Source organism: Alosa sapidissima, chromosome 8, assembly GCF_018492685.1.
Source record: "Alosa sapidissima isolate fAloSap1 chromosome 8, fAloSap1.pri, whole genome shotgun sequence".
NCBI lineage: Eukaryota > Metazoa > Chordata > Actinopteri > Clupeiformes > Clupeidae > Alosa > Alosa sapidissima.
In genome coordinates, this window is record NC_055964.1 from 24,716,763 (window position 1) to 24,739,311 (window position 22,549).

At 44.1% G+C, this 22,549-nt stretch overlaps 1 protein-coding gene across 10 annotated transcripts in view; it reads right to left on the reverse strand.

The window, feature by feature from the left end:
* Positions 1 to 19,862, reverse strand: part of cenpe (centromere protein E) — a 27,066-nt gene extending 7,204 nt beyond the window's left edge. For 2 of the 10 annotated variants that reach the window (XM_042101203.1, XM_042101199.1), the window contains exons 1-35: positions 19,080 to 19,860; positions 18,519 to 18,628; positions 18,310 to 18,399; positions 17,518 to 17,636; positions 16,056 to 16,175; positions 15,856 to 15,937; positions 15,693 to 15,760; positions 15,492 to 15,566; positions 15,150 to 15,201; positions 14,962 to 15,049; positions 14,468 to 14,597; positions 13,519 to 13,638; positions 13,024 to 13,173; positions 12,144 to 12,288; positions 11,926 to 12,025; positions 11,100 to 11,823; positions 10,837 to 10,893; positions 10,256 to 10,423; positions 10,048 to 10,122; positions 9,792 to 9,953; positions 9,487 to 9,664; positions 8,387 to 9,201; positions 8,199 to 8,273; positions 7,511 to 7,594; positions 7,070 to 7,162; positions 5,843 to 6,979; positions 5,276 to 5,350; positions 4,724 to 5,179; positions 4,403 to 4,486; positions 3,433 to 3,855; positions 2,940 to 3,023; positions 867 to 1,277; positions 531 to 581; positions 316 to 351; positions 22 to 228 (exon numbers count right to left, since the gene is read on the reverse strand). In XM_042101203.1, the coding sequence (XP_041957137.1) occupies positions 22 to 228; positions 316 to 351; positions 531 to 581; positions 867 to 1,277; positions 2,940 to 3,023; positions 3,433 to 3,855; positions 4,403 to 4,486; positions 4,724 to 5,179; positions 5,276 to 5,350; positions 5,843 to 6,979; positions 7,070 to 7,162; positions 7,511 to 7,594; positions 8,199 to 8,273; positions 8,387 to 9,201; positions 9,487 to 9,664; positions 9,792 to 9,953; positions 10,048 to 10,122; positions 10,256 to 10,423; positions 10,837 to 10,893; positions 11,100 to 11,823; positions 11,926 to 12,025; positions 12,144 to 12,288; positions 13,024 to 13,173; positions 13,519 to 13,638; positions 14,468 to 14,597; positions 14,962 to 15,049; positions 15,150 to 15,201; positions 15,492 to 15,566; positions 15,693 to 15,760; positions 15,856 to 15,937; positions 16,056 to 16,175; positions 17,518 to 17,636; positions 18,310 to 18,399; positions 18,519 to 18,628; positions 19,080 to 19,135 (6,900 nt within the window). In that variant the 5' untranslated portion in view covers positions 19,136 to 19,860. Of the gene's footprint in view, positions 1 to 21; positions 229 to 315; positions 352 to 530; positions 582 to 866; positions 1,278 to 2,939; positions 3,024 to 3,432; positions 3,856 to 4,402; positions 4,487 to 4,723; positions 5,180 to 5,275; positions 5,351 to 5,842; positions 6,980 to 7,069; positions 7,163 to 7,510; positions 7,595 to 8,198; positions 8,274 to 8,386; positions 9,202 to 9,486; positions 9,665 to 9,791; positions 9,954 to 10,047; positions 10,123 to 10,255; positions 10,424 to 10,836; positions 10,894 to 11,099; positions 11,824 to 11,925; positions 12,026 to 12,143; positions 12,289 to 13,023; positions 13,174 to 13,518; positions 13,639 to 14,467; positions 14,598 to 14,961; positions 15,050 to 15,149; positions 15,202 to 15,491; positions 15,567 to 15,692; positions 15,761 to 15,855; positions 15,938 to 16,055; positions 16,176 to 17,517; positions 17,637 to 18,309; positions 18,400 to 18,518; positions 18,629 to 19,079 lie in introns of all 10 variants that reach the window. The other 8 variants (XM_042101201.1, XM_042101202.1, XM_042101200.1 and 5 more) reach the window with 8 other exon arrangements.
* Positions 19,863 to 22,549: the final 2,687 nt, after the last annotated feature.

Consider the following 22,549-nt stretch of genomic DNA (forward strand, 5'->3'; position numbering starts at 1 on the left):
CCCCCCCCCACCCCATCCTACCAGTCGTGTCCACAACAGGTCCTGCAACTGTAGTGTGCTCTTCTTGAGGCTAGTGGTCAGGGGCGCCAGATGTGGGGTTTGGGACAGCAGCTGTTTGGTCAGTCTTCTCTCAGTGAGCTCGGCAGAGGCCAGTAGCTCTGTTGTCCAGCGCTTTCGCAGCTTCTGAGAAAGCTGATCAGCCAGACGCTGGATTCGCAGGGACCACGCCTGGACAGCAGAGGGCACTAGGTTAGTTCTGATAGTGTAAAGTGGTTTGGTATTGTGCAAGATGGTGATGTGGTGTGAAGTACTCACCTGCAATCTCTGCTGGGATTCATTTTCTTGCACCACCTAGTGGCAGAGAGAGGCAATGCGTAAAAAAAAAACCCCATACACATCGCTTGTTTTGTTAGGTCAACCTCATCGGTTTCTCTGGTTTTAGTGAGCCATACCCATGACGTATTGATTGTACAATGTCAAAGTCAAGCAGGGTGTTAAATGAGCACCGATGTGGACTCCACATTGCTTACCAGCTCTGAGTGTTCAGGATAGCTGGTCCTCTGAGCCTTCATATGCTGCACCTGAAAAAGAACGACATCTTAACTATGGACTTCTAAATACATCACACCACTGACCTTCAACAACCCTCACGCCATGTCCACACGTAGCCGGGTATATTTAGGAATGGAGATTGCTTTTTTTGGCCTTTCGGATTTGGCCTTTCGGATACTCAGTTTTCGTTCAATGAAAACGGTTCAGTTCAGTTCAGTTCAACTCTCCAGTTTCAGTGTTTGGACAGAGAAAACAGCATTTTGAGACTATGACATGACTATGAAATGTTTTCAGCAATCAACAAGTCCCCTCACCATGTCGACATTCTCCTCCAGGTCTCTCTTGAGCTGGCTCCTCTCCTCCCTGACGGCCTCCAGCATCTCCTGCAGCTCGGCTCTCTGGGTCGTGAGCACGCTGACCTCTGAGCGCAGCCTCTCCAGTTCCTCAGCGCTCTCTGAGCGCAGCCTCTCCAGTTCCTCAGCGCTCTCCACTGTAGCTGCGCTGAGCTGCTCTCTCTGCACGCTGAGCTCCTGCAGTTCCTCCGAGTGCCTCTTCTCGTCCTTCCTCAGTTTCTCCTGCAGCTGCTCTCTGTCTGCACTGAGGGACGAGACTTCAGATCGGAGTTGAGCCACCTCCTTCTGGAGGGTCTGTGCTACTTCGTTATCCCCCAGCAGACGCTGCCTTTCCTCAGTCACACATCGCAGCTGTGCCTGGAGCTCATTAGCCTGGTAACACAAGGAGGACATTTTGAGAGATTGTCTAGACCCACTTACCAGGACTAATGCTTTGGGTCAGATACAAAAGAGGTCTGAATTAAAGACTACAGAACCATAACTGGGTTTAATATAGGGCTGCACAATTTTGGGAAAATATCTAATTGCGATTTTTCTGAGATATTGGGATTGCGATTTGCGATATGATTTTTGAAAGTCAATTAATTGATTCAGTTAAATGTTCCACATGTCTCTAATTTGTGCCACCCCAGATTGGTGAGCACGCCCAGTGCACAAGAAGCATAGCACCCCCGACCGACTGTGAAGCTCACCAATCAGAATTTGTGTACCACACAGAGCGCACACCCACCAACCAGAAGTGCCATAGTCAAGAAGGATGAAATTAATATAAAAAGTCAGAAATGTGACAAAATTAACTTTGCACGATTATGTGTGGCTTTTGCGATTAGATAATTACGTTGTAGGCGGGTAAATATAGGGTTCAACCTCATATAAATGAATACAAAATAGAATGGCTACTAGAATAGAATGGTAGAATGGCTACTATACCTTGATTACTATTCAGCCTTAAGGTCAAATGATGGTCATAATAAATACTTTGGGATGCTCTATGTTTTTCAGCCACACAAACAGGTGTATATTAAAATCAATGTGTTTTAATACAGAGCAAATGTAATACAGGATTATGTACCATGTCCATGGCATGGAGGAAGAGAAGACATGTCTTCATTGGTATTATATCTCATCTAGAGGGTATATGCTTTTAGAATATATACAATTTAGGGTGTTTAATCTGTTTTCCCTGGACAGTACAGGTCAAAATGTATCTGCTTTACATTTGATTCACCTATACCTAAGATCTCAGTTTGTCAGAAATGAGATAGCAAGCTAACCATCTTGCGTACAAGAATATATATATATTATATGCAATATCAGATATAGCCCACGTTGCCTTCACCATTTTCCTGCATTCACCTACATGAACATACTGTGCTGTCTGATTACAATTTTAGGACAAAATTGTGCATAGTAAAGGGGCATCATATTTACTGGTTAGACTGCCTTTCAGTCAAACCCCTGGGCAAGAGGTCAATTACTCTTGGGAAGTCTTGGGAAATGATGAACTGATACTTTAGTGTGACCTATATGATTCAGTGACCTTTAGATCAGATTAAACACCAAAACCACTTTCCTAGGCTGAATAATGCAGATATAGCCAAAATAAGCTTCCGGCAAGCATCTTGGACACCATCTTGAAAATTACCCCTTTACTGGGGTCAGATTTTACTTGATGTTTAATATGTTATTAAGTACATCTGAAAGGCATCATAATCAGTTGAAAAGCCTTTTGTATACATTTTTTTGAGATTGGGTGTTTTTTCCCCCATATATTGACTATTGGTTCATATTGCGATTATGATAAGTGTGCAGCTCTAGTTTAATATTCATATATTGCACATACAATCGAGTTAATATTGGAATATTATTACTAATGGACGTAAACTTACAGAATATCACCTTCTTGAAAATACAGACATTTGAGGCATCTAAAACATTACAACTTCATCGGGTGAGTCTCTAGGGTCATCACAATCTGTTGAAACCCCAGATGGAAACCCTGAAAATGTACAGTGATAAGATTAAGTCACTCACTCTTTCCATGTTGTTCTGCAGATCTGTCTGAAGTTGCCTCTTCTCCAGTCTGATCTCCTCCAACTCATTCTGTTGCTGCTGAGCCTTAAAAAAAAAAAAAAAGAAAGAGTACAAATACTGAAACAACAATATTTCAACCTAATCTACTACAAATCTTGCCACACTTGTCAGATCAAAAGCTTCAAATCGAAGCTTTCAGCCAAACACCTGGGGCCCTAATTTAAATGGCAGGCAAAAAGCCAAGTCTGTCATCAGGCAAAGTCCTTGTGTATGAACAATAGCTATTGTGTGGCATGAGGGAGCACTGAGCAGACTCCTCAGTGTTAGGACTTAAGGTCTTGCCCACGCAAATTGATTTAGTCAAGTTTTGAAAACAACTTTACTTAGACTGAAGTTTGCTCATCTTTCAAATTAGGGCCTCATATTTTGGTTACAAAATAACAAATCCATAAACATCATTTCAGCCAAACAAGGTCTTAAAACAACTCCTCACCATGCCCCCATTCTCCTCCAGGTCTCTCTTGAGCTGGCTCCTCTCCTCCCTGACGGCCTCCAGCATCTCCTGCAGCTCGGCTCTCTGGGTTGTGAGCATGCCGACATCTGAGCGCAGCCTCTCCAGTTCCTCAGCGCTCTCCGAGCGCAGCCTCTCCAGTTCCTCAGCGCTCTCCACTGTAGCTGCGCTGAGCTGCTGGAGGAGCTGCTGTCTCTGCACGCTGAGCTCCTGCAGTTCCTCCGAGTGCCTCTTCTCGTCCTCCCTCAGTTTCTCCTGCAGCTGCTCTCTGTCTGCACTGAGGGACGAGACTTCAGATCGGAGTTGAGCCACCTCCTTCTGGAGGGTCTGTGCTACTTCGTTATCCCCCAGCAGACGCTGCCTTTCCTCAGTCACACACCGCAGCTGTGTCTCCAGCTCACTGGCCTGGGAATGACATTTTGATCCATAAAAACGTACTCAATGCAGTTATATAACGTGGTCACCATTTTGAACATTTTCTGAGCTAAAACAAAGCTTTGGTGGTAGACCTGCTGTCGTGCTACATCCACTTACAGTGTCTATTACAATTTGAACTGCTTTGATATCGATCCTGATGGCTTGGACAAAAAACCTTTACCATTAATGCTCACAATGATGCATGTTGAAAAGTGGGCTAATGAACGAATTTGGATCCTGAGATCATTATGAAAGGATATACAGTCAGGGTTCCCACTCTAATGGGACCAAAGACTTCAGAACAGTCGCGTCTCAATGAGATGAGGTCTGACGTTAGCCAGGCTAACCGAAGCCTTGTTTTCGTGCAGAAAACATTTAAAATGTCAACTGTGTGACATAAGCGCATATCACCTTCTTGAAAATGCAGACATTTCAAGGTATCTAAAACAATACATCAGGTGAGTCTCTAGGTTTACCATAATCTGTTAAAACCCCAGCTGGATATCCTGAAAATGTACAATAGTAAGTCACTCACTCTTTCCATGTTGTTCTGCAGATCTGTCTGTAGTTGCCTTCTCTCTAGTCTGATCTCCTCCAGTTCGTTCAGCTGCTGCTGAGCCTAAAAGAAGTATAAGTATTAAAACAACAACAGTTCCACCTTATCTATACAAATGTTGCCTTATCTCTCACAAGGAGCCCCCTTCCATCTCCAAGTCAGATCTTTAAGATTCAAAAGGAATAGACAGAGTTCTACCAAACACCTGGTGTTTTGAGAACACATTGTTGTTTCTTTTGGTTACAAAATAACAAATCCATGAAAATCATTTCAGCCAAACAAGGTCTTAAAACAACTCACCATGCCCCCATTCTCCTCCAGGTCTCTCTTGAGCTGGCTCCTCTCCTCCCTGACAGCCTCCAGCATCTCCTGCAGCTCGGCTCTCTGGGTCGTGAGCGTGCTGACCTCTGAGCGCAGCTTCTCCAGTTCCTCAGCGCTCTCTGAGCGCAGCTTCTCCAGTTCCTCAGCGCTCTCTGAGCGCAGCCTCTCCAGTTCCTCAGCGCTCTCCACTGTAGCTGCGCTGAGCTGCTGGACGAGCTGCTCTCTCTGCACGCTGAGCTCCTGCAGTTCCTCCGAGTGCCTCTTCTCGTCGTCCCTCAGTTTCTCCTGCAGCTGCTCTCTGTCTGCACTGAGGGACGAGACTTCAGATCGGAGTTGATCCACCTCCTTCTGGAGGGTCTGTGCTACTTCGTTATCCCCCAGCAGACGCTGCCTTTCCTCAGTCACACACCGCAGCTGTGTCTCCAGCTCACTGGCCTGGGAAACAATACATGGCAAAGTCAGTCTTAGTTTCAATATTTCGTGGCAACGTCTAACAGACTGAAGTGCAGGAATTGGACAAAGGTCACTCACTTTCGCCATGTTGTTCTCAAGATCTGTCTGCATCTGTCTCTTCTCCTGCCTCAGCTCCTCCAGTTCCTGTTGAGCCTGCAGAAAAGCAGTTAAATATAACTGACCCAGCACCAAAGAACGCCTTAGCCCAACAAACGTTAAAGGTTGTATCAGCAATGACGGGGTAACGTCAGTTCTGTTGATGTTTAAACAAAACAGAGAGCTAGTTCGCTCTAGTTTAACTCTCCTAAACGCGCATCTCGTCGGTTATTGGTTGGAACACTTTATTTTGCCATTGAGTGGTTGGCAACACTTGTTGGTAGCAAATGTTTTTGTGTACAGATCTCGGAGCCTAGGCTGCCTACAGAGACGCGTTTTTTTGCCGGCCTGCTTATGGGGCAGGCAGCTACCGGATCATTAGGAAAGATTAGATGAATGTGTCCATTTATGTCTGGGCCTTTTTTGGGCCTGAAATCGCTGATACAACCTTTAAGTCTAGCTACACACGCAGATTATAGACACACCTCAAGAAGCTTAACCATCGTTCTCTACAACACACATCACAGACAGTTTTTCTACAGTTCTCACCATGTCCATGTTCTCCTCCAGGTCTCTCTTCAGCTGGTTCTTCTCCTCCTTCAGCCCCTCCAGGATCTCCTGCAGCTCTGCTCTCTGTGCTGTGAGGGCGCTCAGGTCGGATCGCAGCCTCTCCAGCTCCCCAGAGGCCTCCTCCGAGTCCTGAGGAGTGCAGTGATGCTGTAGCTGCTCTTGGGCCTTCAGGAGCTCCTCTTGCAGCTGCGCTTGCTGTTCCTGTGCTCTCTCATACTCCCGGTGCAACAGTTGCTCATTTTTACGGAGTTCCTCCTCAAAATACTGTTGCCGCTCTTGGGCTTTCAGTGAGTCCTGGCTGTGCTGCTGTCGAGTCTCCTGTAGTTCCTGCTGCAACTGTTCCAGCCGCTCTTGGGCTTTCTGCAGATCTTTCTCAAGGCTTAGCTGTTGCTCTAGAGCAGTGTTGAGCTCTTCTTCAAGACACTGCTGGGCTTTCAGTAGCTCCTGCTGATGTTGCTCCTGGGCCTTCAGGAGCTCCTGTTGCTGCTGTTCCAGCTGTGCCTGATGAAGCTCTTGTTGCAGTGGTGCCTGATCCTCCTGATGAGGCCTCTGGTCCTGGGTATTACAAAGTTGTTGCTGTAACATCTCCTGAATCTCCTGGTGTTCTCGTTCCAGTTGTTCCTTCTGCTCTTTGCCAATACGAAGCTCCTCCTCCTTTTGCTTCTGCTGCTCCTGGATCTCACAAAGTTGGTGCTGCAACGTCTCCTGCTTCTCCTCAGCCTTCTGGAGTTTCTGCTGAAGCCTCTCCTGCTCGTCCTGGCCTCTCTGAAGCTCCTGCTGCAAGACTTCCTCGGCCCTCTGGAGTTTTTCTTCTAAATGACGCTGTTGCTCTTGAGCCTGGAGTAGCTCTGGCGGTGGGCTCTCTTGAGTTTTCTGGAGCTCCTCCTGCAGCTGATCTCTGAGCCTCTGAAGTTCCTCCTCCTTCTGCCGCTGCGTCTCTTGAACCTTGTGGAGCTCCTGCTGCAAGGCCTCTTGCAACTCTTGGGCCTTCTGCCCTCCCTCACTCTGGCTCGCACTCTTTAGATGGTCTAGCTCAGCAGTCAGAGAGGTCACCTCAGAACGCAGGCGGTCTAGTTCAGCAGTGGCCTCCAGAGAGTTCTCTGTGGCATCTGGGACCTGTGGAGGGGCAAGACGACACAGACTTTTATCTTTGCCCAAAAACATGTCTGGAAAGTTCTGGCATTTTTCTTGGGAATGTCAACTCACCTGTGCACTGGCGAGACGGGCGGCAACCAGCTGGCCCTTCAGCTCTCTGACCTCGTCCAGAGCTTCTCTCAGCTCAGTCTGGTTCTCAATCATCTGAAGATAGACAGGCAAACAAACAATAAATTATATCAGAATCCGTCTGTCATGCAAAGAAAAACATTAAATTCATTTTACGGTGAAAATACAGTTGTTCAGAAAGAGGAAGGTGCCCATGGAGGGGAGATTGATGTCTGCACTCTATATAGTTTCACCCGTTGTGGTTGTAAGAGATATTGTTCACCAATTTCAAGAGTAGCAAAATCATGTTATGTATAAGCTATCATTGAGATAATTATTTATTGATTGATTGCGATAATTAAGTCAGTGGCAAAACCCAGGATGAAAGACTCGGCCTAAAACTAGGGTTAAATAGGGTTCCAGATTTTAATTGCATGGGCTCACCATATCCACATTCTCCTGAAGGTCAGCCTGAAGTTGCTGCTTCTCTTGTCTCAACTCCTCCAGCTCCTGTTTCTGCTGCTGAAGCTACATAATGAAACACGTAAGGCATCACATAAGAGCCGTGTTCAAGTTACAGTGGCTTCATTTACATCAAAATACGCATCTCCTTTAAAACAGACATTAAAAAGAGCAGTAAAGAGTTTTTGTCTAAACCTAACAAACTAATATTTTAGTTCCATTGCAATGAACGTTTAAAGGGAAACTTGGCAGGATTTCCCCCTCTGCTGGAGAAATTGTGCATTATGCTATTTCAAACTGGGAAAAGGTAACGATGAAGCACATGGATTTGTTTACAAGCTAGCGAACGGTTAGCATAAGTTTGGCAGAACTATGTGGATGTTACAAGGTAAGAAACACGATTTAAAACGAGTTTCTTGTTTCTCACTTCTCTTTCCGGGACGGTGGTCTCGGTCACTATTTTCACCAGAACAGGTCATTTAACCATCCAAATGATTTCTAAACGGGTTTATTACGTTGAAATAGTTGCCAAGTTCCCTTTTAAATACGTTCTGAAAGATAAATTGTCAGACCACGATAGTGAAGTGAATTAGGACTGGATTTAATTTCACTGCATCACATGGATGGCATTGATGTTTAAGGTGTGTGACTCTTAGTTGATCAAACCCACCAACTCGTCTGTTGCACCAGAACTGCAAGACGGCCTGCTCTGAAGCTGCTGGAGTTCAGACTGGGTCTGCACACACTGTGGGAAAACAGAAACACACTCACTGACCAAGGGACCAACAACCAACAACCGAGGGACAGAAAAAAAAAAAGAAAACATTGCTGCAGGCATGCATGGTCAACCACACTCACCATGTCCACACTTTCCTCCAGGTCTCTCTTCAGCTGGTTCTTCTCCTCTCTCACACCCTCCAGGATCTCTTGCAGCTCAGCTCTCTGTGCAGTGATGGCACCCAGTTCAGAGCGCAGCACCTCCAGCTCCTCAAAGATCTCCACACCAGGCTCCTGGGAGATGGGATGATCCCGTAGCTGCTCCTGAGCCTTCTGGAGCTCCTGCTGCAGTTCCTCCTGCTGCTGTTGCGCCCTTTGGAACTCTGCCTCCCAATGTTGCTGATGCTCTTGAGCGTTGTGAAGCTCCTGCTGCAAGGAGTCATGTTTCTTCAAGGCATTTTGCAGCTCTAGCTGCAGCCCATCTTGCACCTCCCGAGTGTTTTTCAGGTCCTGACGCAACAGCTCTGTGGTCTTTTGGTGTTCCTCCTGTAGATGTTCATGGGCTTTCAGAAGCTCCTGATGCTGCTCTTGGGAACTCTGTAGGTCCTGTTGATGCCGCTCTTTATCCTGCTGCAGCTGTTCTTGAGCCTTGTGAAGTTCCTGTTGCACCAGATCCCCCTGTTCCTGGGCCCTCTGGAGTTCCTGCTGCAGTTTCTCCAGCTGTTCATGGGCTCCCTGAAGCTCCACCCTCGACATTTCCTGATTTTGCTGGAGTTTCTCTTCAAACTGCTGTTGCTGCTCTTGAGCCTTCAGTAGCTCCTGCTGCTGCTGCTCCTGTGCCTTCTCAAGCGCCTCCTTAAGCTGAGACTGAAGCTCTTCTTCATTCTGCTTGTGCTGCTCCAGTTCCTTCTGCAGCTCAGCCACAGTTCGCTCCAGAATTACACCATCCAATAGATCTGCACAGGGAGACAGAGTGTTAGGCAGCCAAATCTAGCATTACACAGCCAAATACAGGATTAGCCTCAGCATAATGTTAGGTGTACAAAAGCACACATGCTTCTGCAGTGTGAGTGATCACCACAGATCACAACGCCACTGGACAGAAAGCACATTATCTTACCATTAAGTTGACACACATGACCTTACCAAATAAAGGTCTTGTATAATGGATGGCATTTGGTACTGAATCATACATTTGACAGCAATGAACACAGCCAACAGGAGAGCAAGAAGATTCTTACTTTTAGGGACTTTGCCATCAAGGAGAGTGGTGAGCTTGGTGTTTTCATCAAAAGCCCCCATCAACTCCTTCTGAAGGTCTATCTGCATCTTCTTGAAGCGATTCTTCTCTGCCTCTAGCTGCACCTGCACACTGTGCAGCTCCGACTGCATGCGCTGGTGTTCTGCAGTTAACACATCCTGCAAGGACCCAAATCAAAACAAAATCAGCCCCACAGACACATACCCAAGGACGTTTCTACCCACTGCCCGCTGTCTGAAAAAGGGGTTGCTGTATCGGTAGATGGAAAGGAACACAAATGCTCACATCTCTTTCTTTGAGGGAGATATTCTCGGAGCGCAGGAAGGCCCACTCCTTTTTAGTGTCCAGGCTGAGGCATTCGGCATCCTCCAGGGAACGCCGCAAACGCTTCACCTCCTGCACCAGGTCCTTATCACCCTGCAGGTCCGACAAGGTGTCCAGCTCCACCTGGAGAGTGTAGTCAGGATCATCAAAATCACCACCAACACACACACACACACACACCTACAACAACCTCAAGTCAAGCAAATGTATGTCTAACCTTAAGCTTTTGAGCCTGGATATTAGAGTCCTCTGCTGCCTTCTTCAAAGTAGTGATCTGAGCCAGGAGCTCTTTCTGTAAAGTTAGAATCAATCAATCAGGTTCATAACACTAATAACAAGGGGAAGAAGAATTGCAGAACCGTTTTAAAAGGTGTACTGTAGTTATTCAGCCTCCTGAGTGTTAGTCGGTCACTCGTGCCACTCACCTCGTACTCCCTCTTGCTCTCCTCCTCCAGACACTGGAACTCGTCCATCTCTCTTTTCTGCACCAGCTCCTCCTGCAGGGCCTCGCTGTCCCTCCTCAGCCGCTCCACCTCCTCACCACACACCTGGAGCTCCTTCTGAAGGGCGTCCCGCTCAGCCTCCAGCCTTTCCTATCACACATCACAGGCTGTCAGGGTCACATTACATACATGCAATACGTCTGGTAATGGCCATGGTGGAATGTGGACTAAGCAGGTACAGAATTACAGAATTAAAGCTATGTGAATATTTTAAACCAACACAAAGGGAAAAAAGGACGATTCTAACTCTTTGGCTAAATGTAAAGATACTTGTGGAAATTAAGGTTAGACAAGAAGTCTGTAGGTACAATTTCAACTAGTTAACCATGAGCTTTTGCCATTGCCCATAGGACCGTATGAAGACAAAGTAGTACCTAAGCAACACAGGCACACAGATTAATTGAATAAGATATTTCTAAAAAGGTTTTATACTTTTAAGTATAATGCCACAGAGGCCCAGTTACACACTCAAGTGCAGATATTTGGTGCACATGCCAACTTACTTTCTCAAAGCAAAGAGATTCACACAGTTGGATGGACTCTCCCAGGTCTCTCTTGAACTGGAGTCAAAGGGAATTTACAAGTATTCAACACACAAATTAATCTGAAAGTTCCACAGTATTGCTCATGTTTTTTTTTTTTTACCAATAACGTAACTCTGAATATTTCACTAGTCTTTACTCATTATGCATGGATCGAAGCTGGTATTTATACGAAGATGACAATATAGAGCAAGTATAGTTTAAGAGTGGTTTGTTTTGCCCACCTGCTCACTGCTGTAGTTGGAGGTGTTGTGGGGTGTAGCTTCTAGTTGTTGCTCCAGTTCCATCACCTTCTTCTCCATCTCCGCTGCTCTCTCCAGAGCCTCCTGTTTCTGCAGTGCCTCCACCTCAAGCTGATGTTGCAGCTCCTTCTCCATATCGTGCTGAAGGTGCAGCTCCTGTTTGCCCTGCATCTCCTTCTCGAGCTGAAGGTGTAATTCCTGCTGGTCCTGTGACTCCTTCTCTAGCTGAAGGTGAAGCTCCTGTTTGCCCTGCGTTTCCTTCTCGAGCTGAAGGTGTAATTCCTGCTTCTCCTGTGCCTCCTTCTCGAGCTGAAGGTGTAATTCCTGCTTCTCCTGTGCCTCCTTCTCGAGCTGAAGGTGTAATTCCTGCTTCTCCTGTGCCTCCTTCTCGAGTTGAAGGTGAAGCTCCTGTTTGCCCTGCGTCTCCTTCTCGAGCTGAAGGTGTAATTCCTGCTTCTCCTGTGCCTCCTTCTCGAGTTGAAGGTGAAGCTCCTGTTTGCCCTGCGTCTCTTTCTCGAGCTGAAGGTTTACTTCCTGCTTCTCCTGTGCCTCGTTCTCGAGTTGAAGGTGCAACTCCCGTTTTTCTTGCGCCTCCTTCTCTAACTGTTGCTGCATCTCTTGTCTAAGCTGCACCTCCTTCTCCAGTTGCTCCTCCAGGTTGGCCAGCCTTCCTTTCATTTCGGAAACCCTAGGGGAACAATAATCACTGGAAGAAAACAGCGAGGGTCAAACAGGGTTACAAAAACACTGACAAAGACTTAGCGTCCCAAGACAGACTCAAGGAGTTCTGAGACACATCCAAGCACACCTTTCTGAAGAGTTGCGCGTGGTCACACTGCTCTGATTCAGATCCATGTCGAAAGTCCGTTCTAAAGGAATTTCCCAACGTCCCTCAAACTCCTCCATGTCTACACAAAAGGGCGAAAGAAATGCTGTTTACCTCAGGAGCAACATACTCACATGAAAAAAAGACTGAGTTTATTCATGAAGAGGACTCTGAGAAGAGAGATTATCCATTGAGCTCACCCTCGTTTTCTACTATAGCGGAAAGGTCGATCCTACGTTGCTTGACAAAGGGCTCCATGAACCCAGCGTCCGTCTCGGCTAGTGCATCTGAGGGGTGGGCGGCCTGTAACAGCTTACCACCCCATGTCATGCGCCGCTTCGGAAGCTGTGCAAGCAGAAAAGACACATGAATGTCGCACATCGTCTTTTTTGTTCTTGTAGAAGGCTTGGTATTGGTAATAAAATAGGTCTATTCTGTGTATAAGTTATATTGGTTTCACCCTTTCTAAGAAACTTGTGACCATTACATTACATTACATTACATTAGGCTGACGCATTTTTAGCCAAAGCGACTTACAACATGGTAAACAGTTTAAGTTTTAGAGCAATTCTCAACAATTTTAGGACAATTTAAAAAGCATTAGAGTACAGTAAGAATAAGTGCATCAGTGAGTGCTGTTTTTAACAGTTACTTGTCAGTTTAAGACGGCTGGTGAGTGCTAGGATCAGCAAGACTTGTGGTAAGTGTTGCTATGAGAGGAGATGTTCTCTAAAGAGCTGGGTCTTCAGGAGTTTTTTGAAAATGAGATGGATGTCCCTGCCCTTGTAGGAACTGGCAGTGTGTTCCACCAACTAGAAACAACAGATGAGAAAAGTTTGGATTGGCCTGAGCGTACCGGTGGTAGAGCTAGATGTCGTTCGTCTGAGGAGTGCAGGGGTCTGGAGGTAGCGCATGTCTGTATGAGGGCATTCAAGTAGGTGGGAGCATAACCGGAGACTACTTTGTAGGCAAGCGTTAGAGCCTTGAATTTGATGCAGGCCGCCATAGGTAGCCAATGTAGCTGGCAGATGAGCAGCGGGGTAACATGTGCCCTTTTGGGTTGGTTGTAGACCAAGTTACCTTCTTGACTAGGACCACATTGGAGGTGACAAGCAGTTTGGTGAGGTTGCGGATGCGGTCCTCCTGCTCCCTTTGAAGCTGCTCCTTCTCCTGTAGCAGCTGGCACAGGGTCTGCTTCTCAGTCACCGTCGTCTTGGTCACCGAGGAAACCTGCCATCCCAACACTGGGGTCAGATCGCTCACACATACACACTTCTGCAACAGCATTTTACTTATGGTGCTAAATACGAGAGCACAAAGAGAATAGGAGCGTACAAAATTAAGTGTTAAAATGAATTAAAGCATAATAATATATGGATGACGTGACAAACGAATTCTGAATACCTCATGTACACAGCGCTCACATTTAGGGGTGTAATGACCTGCTGGTGTGAGACTTTACATTTTAAAGAACATTTTTTTTTTTATAAAGAGACCGGAATGGCATGCCACTCAGTGATGGAAAGAACAACAGTGTGTGTGTGTGTGTGTGTGTGTGTGCACACGTGTGAGTACCTCCTGCAGACGTTGTTTGAGCTCATTGATCTCATTCCTATAGCGTCTCAACAGAGCGCCATCGTCAGACACCTCAGTTACATGTGGATCATTCTTCATGCGTTTCGCTGCACTTGCAAACTAAAGAAGAGCAGTCACAACAGCCTCACATTAACATTTAGCACTAGTGTGATACCACACCACATTTAAAAAACATCACTGCACCACAGTAATCAACAGTAAGCATTTGATGTGAATCAGAACAGACCCTTCTACAGCTGTACCATCGAGAGCATCCTCACCAACTGTGTCACAGTATGGTATGGCAACTGCTCTGCCTCTGACCGGAAAGCACTGCAGAGGGTGGAGAAAACTGCCCAACGCATCACTGGTTCCTCAATCACTTCACTACCCTCCGCACCTGAACCGGCAGGTTCAGAGGAAGCTTCTTCCCTGCGGCGGTCACCCTACTGAACTGTAGCTCTGCATCCCAGTGACAACCAACCAACCAACAACCCCCCCGCCCCCCCCCCCCCCCCCCCCCACCACCCTATATTATTCTTACTACTCTTATAATGTTACTGCTACTACACTGCACATATGCAATCATACATTGTTTATGCTACATAGCCATATTTATTCTGCTCTTATAAGGTTACTGCTAATACACTGCACATATTTATAATTCATTTATATTACTGTAAACAACCTTCTGTAAACCAACTGTATACTACTGTCTACACTGCACTATGTATCTTGTCCTGTTTATGCACCACCCGTCTATACTTTGTATATCACATTGCACTATTCTGCTTTTTCGCACTTTTGGTTAGACGCAAACTGCATTTCGTTGTCTTTGTCCTTGTACTCTGCACAATGACAATAAAGTTGAATCTAATCTAATCTAATGTAAAACAGGGGACATGACATACAAACAGCGAGGAGATGGGGTGGACAGATTGCAATGTACCTGCAGTGTGCTGAGAGTCTCATCCTGTACAGCTGGGGTGATTGTACACACAATGACCGTTTTGGCATTGCCCCCAAGTGAGTTCTGCAGAATACGGGTCAGCTTGCTGTCTCTGTAGTTGGTGAAGCCCCTGTGGAGACATGGAAATCATTTTAAATACTTTATTCCACTTCTGCCAATAGATCGCCTTCAAAACAACTTAACTGGCATGCTCCAATCACTGAGAAAATGTTAATCATGTCTTAAATAAGAATAACGTGAAGAGAATGGATAACCCTTTCCTGTCCTGTACATTGTACTGTCAAATTTGGACATTGAAATGCACAAGAGAACCATTTAGAAAACCCCACTCTAGAGAAGCCTAAAAATATATGGGTAAACAAGAGTGTGTTCCCTTCACATGACTATTTACCATCAACATTAATTTACAAACATTATGAAAACATTACTTCAAGAACAAGTCAAAAAACCTGAAGAGTAATTTTGAGCATTACTTCTGATTTTCATCTGACAACTTCTTGATGACTTGTCCCAGAGTGAAGAGACTCCGATTGATGTTGCATCCCTCTTTGAAGCGAGTACCTGCAATGCACAAACAAGGGCAATCAATCACTCCACACTCCTGCTTAAGTGGTCACTAAACTCCATGCAATATACACTCCCTAAGCAGTGGTCAACTCACCCTCTGCACCTGTTTGACTTGCTCGCTCAGCCCCTGCCAGATCCACCAGATTCTGTTTGACAACCAGATATACATAAGCACACAAGCAGGAGAGGATACAAATCTATAGACTGAGGATACGGGACTACAGTAATTTCCTGTGTATTAGCCATATTGCGTATAAGCCGCAGGATTAGTTAAAAAAATAAAAAAAAAAATTAAAAAAAAAAAATAAAAAAAAACATTAACTGCTCCTGTATAGCTAAAGAAAATGTGCAAAATCAATGTATAAGCCGTGGCTAATAGTTTGAAAATTACAGTACATGGGTCAGTGGGATAGAGTGAGCTGGGTGGCTGACTCACCAGGTGGGAGACGATGATGGCTCCATCGGAGATTTCTCCTGAGGCTGGATCACTCCGCTCTCGACTTTCAATGATCTGGTTAAGACACACACACACACACACACACACACTTCACTTCACTTAGTGCCGTGGTTAGGATGAAGTATGAGTGTGCGTGTGTGAGTGCACTGGGCAAACTCTGAGCATGTGGATGCTGCTTACCATACGGAAGATGGTGTGAGAACGACTGCTCCGCTCATTCATTTTTGTCTTTCCATAATGCCGATTCTCTGTAGAAAACACATATTCCATTTTGACTCATGTTGCTTTATGATTGAATTGATAATCTCTCCCTTTCTTATACACAAACAAAACGACACATTACTTTCTCCTTTCCGAATCCAGGCCAGTGCTTGGTCAGGTGATGTCACCAGCTCCTCTGTAAGATCAGCCACGTAGACATTTTTCTGCAAGCACAACACCCTTTTACAACCAAATCAAACTACGCTTCATACAGGAGTACATTTAAATAAAAAACGTATGTGCCTTAAACACATGCACACGTCAGGGAAACCGTAAACTCACATAGTTGCCCTCACGGATCTCTAATGGCTTCCTCTTCCAGCTGTCACACAACAGGTCAGTGACGGTCTCATTATAGATTTCCATGTAACTCACACGGAGGAGAAACTCCTTCTTGGGACACTTCATATGCACAGACATAAATCAAAAGTGCTTTTAAACGCATGCTCAGAAACACATTTTTGAGAAAATTAGCTGAAAACGTAACTCTCGCCAGAATGCAACCTAGGGTCTTTTTGTGAATGTACCCGAGTCAAACTTTCATTTAAAAGCATAATTAGGACAGAAGCGCCACTTTTAAGATTAACCGTATTGTCGTTTTCAGGTCAAATGGCCTTCTGAGTGGGAGTGATCGCATCAAAATCGCTATTTTTAAAACACTAAAGAAGGCTCGACACAATATGAAACTTTGAAAGAAAGGTTTTGGCAAGATGGCGGCGAGCAGAAAAACCAACTGCTAAAGTGAGTTTCTGAACTTTCTTTTTAGTAAACTCTCTATACAATTAAAGGTGCTCTAAGCCAGTGGTTCCCAACCTGGGGTCCACAGACCCCACTAGGGGTCACCAGAGATTGCAGGGGGTCCGCACAATGCTGCCTGGGCTGAGGATGTAAGGTTACCAAAATTATATTTGCGTACATTAAATGTATAAAATTCCAATAACACACCCAATTGGATAATCAAAATTCTGTATAATCCAAATTAAAACATATTTTTGTTCCACATTTAAATTCATGTAGCCATTTATTACCTCTGACCTTATACGTTTGTAATGAATCACTTTATTCTTTTTGTGTGTGTATGGAGGTAGGAGTTCAGGTAGGGGGCCCTGGCTTGTCTTAGACACAGGCAAGGGGGCCTTCAAGGAAAAAAGGTTGGGAAACACTGCTCTAAGTGATGCTGGGTAACGTCACTTCTGTTCACTTTCAAACACAACAGAGAGCTAGCTCGCTACTTCCTCCCCCTCCCTCCCATGCTGCTCCCGTGCAATCGAAGGACACAGACAGCTAGCGGTAGGTTAGGTGATGTTTGCAGTAAGTGACAGAAAATGTTTTAGCCTAAAAATGCGTGGCATCGCTTAGAGGAACTTTAATGTTCTCAATACGAGTTCATGTGTAGAGACCCTGGTGATACTTTGAGAAAAGTTTCATGTTGTTTCAAGCCTTCTTAGTTTTTTAAAAGTAGTATGATTACATCAAAAAAGTAGTGCCCCTAGCACTCCCATTCAAAAGGCCATTTGACCCGAAAACGACAATACAGTCTTAAATCTTAAAAGTGGTGCTTCCGTCCTAATTATGCTTTTAAACAAACGCTTGATTCGGGTACATTCACAAAAAAACCCTAGGTTGCATTTTGGCGAGAGTTATGCTTGAACTAAACCATACTTCCATAACTACATAAAAATAATAAACAAAACAGAAACAAGCGTCTTTAAACAGAGTGTGCCTGGTGCCCCTTTCGTCCTACATTTTTGATGGTCTGGAAGACATCCTCCATAGCCAGTGGGATAACGCCTGGGGTACGGCTGTTCCCCATCATCGTGAAAGTCTTCCCTGATGAAGTCTGGCCATATGCAAATATGGTGCCTAAGAATTGGGGCAAGCACATGTTTTAAAACATACATATGTGCAATCACCGCATCTCCGTCAAAATCAACAAGATTAAAATGTTTTCCCAGCCAGGTAGTTTATAATCCAACATATGTGTACAAATATGAAAAATGAATTTGAATACGTAAGTGCACTTAAGCTCAGATTTTACTGCTGACTATTTACAAGCCTCTCAAAACATCCGGCTTAAGTTTTTCTTGAGGAAAACTGTACCCAGCCATTTGCATAGAGTTTGATTGTCTAATTATAAATAAGGAAATCTCAACTTGATTGTGGATAACCCAGGAAATTGTGCCAAGAAATGTATTGCTTTTATTTAATATTCTTTGCTACCATTTATGTGAAGAATATAAACCCTTAATGTTTATGTGAAGCATAATAACCCCTTGTGTATGAAATATGCTATATAGATAAACTTGCCTCGTCTGACTGGCAAAAGTATAAATATGCCATAGGCCTATATAATTTCTATTAGTGTGCAAGACGAATATAATGATAATGGTCTTCTTTAAGTATCAAGTTGATAGCTATTCCCTGGGGAAAATGTATATTTAAACATACTAATACATACAGAAGAAGTTCAGTTATCTCACACTCAAGGAGACATAGCCTGCAACCATTGCAGAATGTTGTAGCATTTATTACTTACCATTATATCCCTCAACAGTGGAGACAACTAGTGACTTTGCAATGTCCTGGTACAACTGGTTGGTACTTTCCTCTGCACTAAAGACTCTGTCTGCAGAAGTCATGAAACAGGAGTTGTAGTACAAATTGGGGATAACACATCGTTCAGAGGGCCATATGTTACTTTGACACAAGAGCAGTGGAACAAGGGTGAAACAAAGCCATATTTACCAAAGCTGAAACTTTTAGTGGGGTTTCCATCATCAACCTGATGGATGGTTTGTTTATCAGCTCTCCAGTAGAGCTGTACAGGCTCCGCATTTTCCGCTGCAGCCTCCTCTCTGCCAATAGAAATAAGCATAACGTATTTTTTTTATCACTGAGCGCCAAACTGGCATGACTATAGGCAAGTATTAATTAATACTAAGTTAGTATAGGAATGTCTGTGAACCTTAACCTATACATATAAGATGGAGCTTGCGCATTACACTGAAAAAACGTTAGGTTGCCCAGTTAAATCAGGTGGTTCTGTCAGCTAACTTATGACACTTGGCAGTGTAAAATGCTAATGTTACAGCAAGCTAATAGATGCTTACAGTGTATACTCTAACGTCACTATTGGAAAATATATGATCACTTGATTACTCCGCTTCACAACTAAGATATGAGAGAATATCGTTAGCTGAATTACCTTGTCTGTTGTCTGACAGGATAGGTCAGATAAGTTAACGCTAACTGTTGTCTTATCATAGCAATGTAACATTAGCCTACCTAGCAATAATATAAACTTACCTTTGTATGAGAGGTCGGACCCTCACGCAAACTTTGACAGCAGATTCTTCTGTCATTATGTCTGATTATAAAAAATATATATTAGTTCAGCATTGTCCTTGACAGTTAACGGATTTAAAAAGTCTCTGAATACTCAAAAGCTGAAGCTGAAGCTCAGTCACATTCCCAACTGATAGAATTCAAAAATGTGCGCAAAGGTTTAAAAGCACACGTGACGTCAGAGTTTTGAGAAATGCTCGATTTCGATTGGTGAATACACGATTTGAACGCGAGTACCTTGCATTCTCATTGGACAAGCATGTCTTCTTCTAAATTTGTGGAATTCTTTATACGCTTTACTACCACATAGAGGCCTGGAAGTACCAATTTCCAGGGTTGCCAGATTGGGCGGTTTCCCGCCCAATTGGGCGGTTTTGCAATCTATTTTGCGGGCAAAAATGGGTTTGGGCGGGTGTATAAAAATTGGGCTGGTTTCGGATCAGTTCGGCGGGTTTTTGTAGCCGAAACAAAGGCACTTCAGACCCTTCTTCCAGCGACCGTCTCTGGTCAGCAGGCAGCAGTCTCTCACTCACTCACTCACTCACACACCCTCTGGCTGACGTGCCCCCCTAAACTCACAACAGACACTCTCAGCTCACGTCACCTTATGTATCGAAACATGCATTCTAGCCATATAAATGGCATAGTGCATGGTATTTCCATAACCGCGAGATATGCGCTTCACAATGACCGCAATTAGTTGTTAGATATTCACAGCAGACAGTAACGCCCAGCAGTAATTTATCCAAATTAACACATATTTCAAGTACCATTCATGATGTTGTCACATATTGAAGTTGTGGGAAGTTTAAGCTGTATGTTTCTTTCGTCCCCCATGTCGTTTCATTTATCCCGGTCTGGAGGGACGAATGAAACAAAACGCATGTTCGATTTCTCCTTAAATAAATCCTGAATGGTTTTGTTCACAGCTGAAAATGCAACTGTATTTGACAGAGGACCGATGTAGTTTGCTTGTGACAAAATATTAGCTTTCAGTGTTTTACGATGTCTTTGTAAATTACGTTTAATTAAAAAGTGTTTCAGTCCGGTTCTCCCCTACTCTGGCGCAGACCGCCATTCAAACACACAGCTCGCGGGGTTTTCAAACTTAGCTAGCTGACTGACAATGTCAATATGCCAAAGTGGGCAAAGAGCATTTTGTCATTACAGTCAATCTCTTCATGAGTGTGCACACTGCTGAAAGATTACCTACGAGACAGGATGGACTTACCCCTTCTTTCAGGGTTGATGGATGTGCGCAGGTCTTGCGCGAATGGCTTGACATAGGACTACGGCCCACGTTCCGTCCAGCCCGACAGTTGTTGAGGAAGTTTGACAAAGCCTAGGCCTACTAGAACTTTTTAATTCTTTTTAGGCCTAATAACAATTGCTCAAAGCGATTTTCACGAAGGGCCTAGGGCCATAGGCCTATGTTTTTTGTGTAGAGATGGCCCATGCGTGAACGTTCTGCCTCTGCAAAGAGCGCACTGACACCCCTGTTCGTTCAACGCGACTTTCATGAAAACTAGGATTAACTGCCTGTCAGGTAGGCCTACTAATTGTTCTAAATTACAGGTGTCAAACTCAAGTTTGCCTTTAGCCTATATCTGGCGTATGGAAATATTTTTTGCGTGTAGTTGCCATGCATGGACGCACTGCTTCTGCAAAGAGCGCACTGTCCTAAATAGCCTATTCAGCGCGATTTTCATGAAAACTCTAGGCCTAACTGCCTGTCTCAGGGAATATATAGCGCCTAGGTAGGCTATTAATTAATTGTTCTAAATCACAGGTGTCAGACTCAAGTTTAACTCAAGCCTTTAGCCTACATTTGGGGTAGGCCTATGAAAATATTTTTTGTGTAGCCTACAGTTGGCCCACCAGTTATGAACGCACTGCCTCTGCAAAGAGTCGACACCCCTGTTCTATAATCAATGCGATTTTTATCTAATGTTATACATGAATATGCATGTGTCATGTTGCTATTATAAATAATTGAAATGTTGTGCATTAGGCTATTTTGTATGTTCATATATCCACTCAATGTTTTTATGTTAGGCTAGCCTACTGAATGCTTTTGTTCCAAGCGTCTATTGACACTAAACAGACAGATTAATAGTCTATGTTTAGCCTATCGCATTATTTTCCCTAACATAAGCTTATAGAATAATAGTCTGACGTCCGTGTAGCCTACTTTTGCGTTAATTTGATTGAATATTGTTTCTGAAATTGGATAGGCTAAGTCGAAAAATGGGTCATTTTAAAGCTTGTTAATGATTTCAATGTGTTTAAATGAGAAACAAGCAAAAGCTAATTTGGGCGGTTTTTTGTGCATTCTCGCGGTTTTTGACGAGGTTTTGGGCTGGAAAACCTTGCTGGCATCTGGCAACACTGCCAATTTCCAGTGTCCAGGTGTCTGTTGTAGTTCCGCTAGGGGCGATCACGAATAAGTGCAAAAACAATGGGGGTTTATGGAGCTAGACGGCTAAATGTGGCTCTTTTACCTGGTTGTCGTTGAAAAATCGAAGATTTGATTGTGGTTTCTGCAAGCTTAATATGGATTATAGGTCAAAAGTTGAATGAACGAGTACTTTCGATGAATTACGTCCTTTCGATTTCTTACAGGTTGGGTCGTTGTTGCCCACAACACACTAGCTTTCTGCTAATGAATGACGTCATTGACGCATTTGAAAGGCTTTTTAGATCAAATAAGTGACTCAAAAAATAGAATACTCAGCGGTCTGTATTTTCTCTGCCCCCTCTTTCGCATGCAACATTCAAATTTCTGGGCAAAAAATTATATCCAGAGAATATCCAGAGCAATTTTTGCCCAGAAATTTGAATGTTGCATGCGAAAGAGGGGGCAGAGAAAATACAGACCGCTGAGTATTCTATTTTTTGTCACTTATTTGTTCTAAAAAGCCTTTCAAATGTGTCAATGACTTCATTCATTAGCAGAAAGCTAGTGTGTGGGCAACAACGACCCAACCTGTAAGAAATCGAAAGGAATTACTTGTTCATTCAACTTTTGAACTATAATCCATATTGAGCTTGCAGAAACCACAATCAAATCTTCGATTTTTCAACGACAACCAGGTGAAAGAGACATTTAGCCGTCTAGCTCCATAGACCCCCATTGTTTTTGCACTTATTCGTGATCGCCCCTAGCGGAACTACAACAGATTGCAGGTACAATGGAGTTAATAGGGAGTGATCCGGCTCTCCGTAAACGAGCTCTGTCCAGAAGTGCGAAAAAAGCAGAAAAGTGAAATGTGATATACACAGTATAGGCAGGTGGTGCATAAACAAGACATATATTGCAGTGTAGACAATAGTATCCTACATTATTAAAATGTGCCATGGTAAAATCCATTGTTAATGAGATGTGTCATTTGGTAATGGGAATAAAAGTTTATATAATCTAATTATCTTTG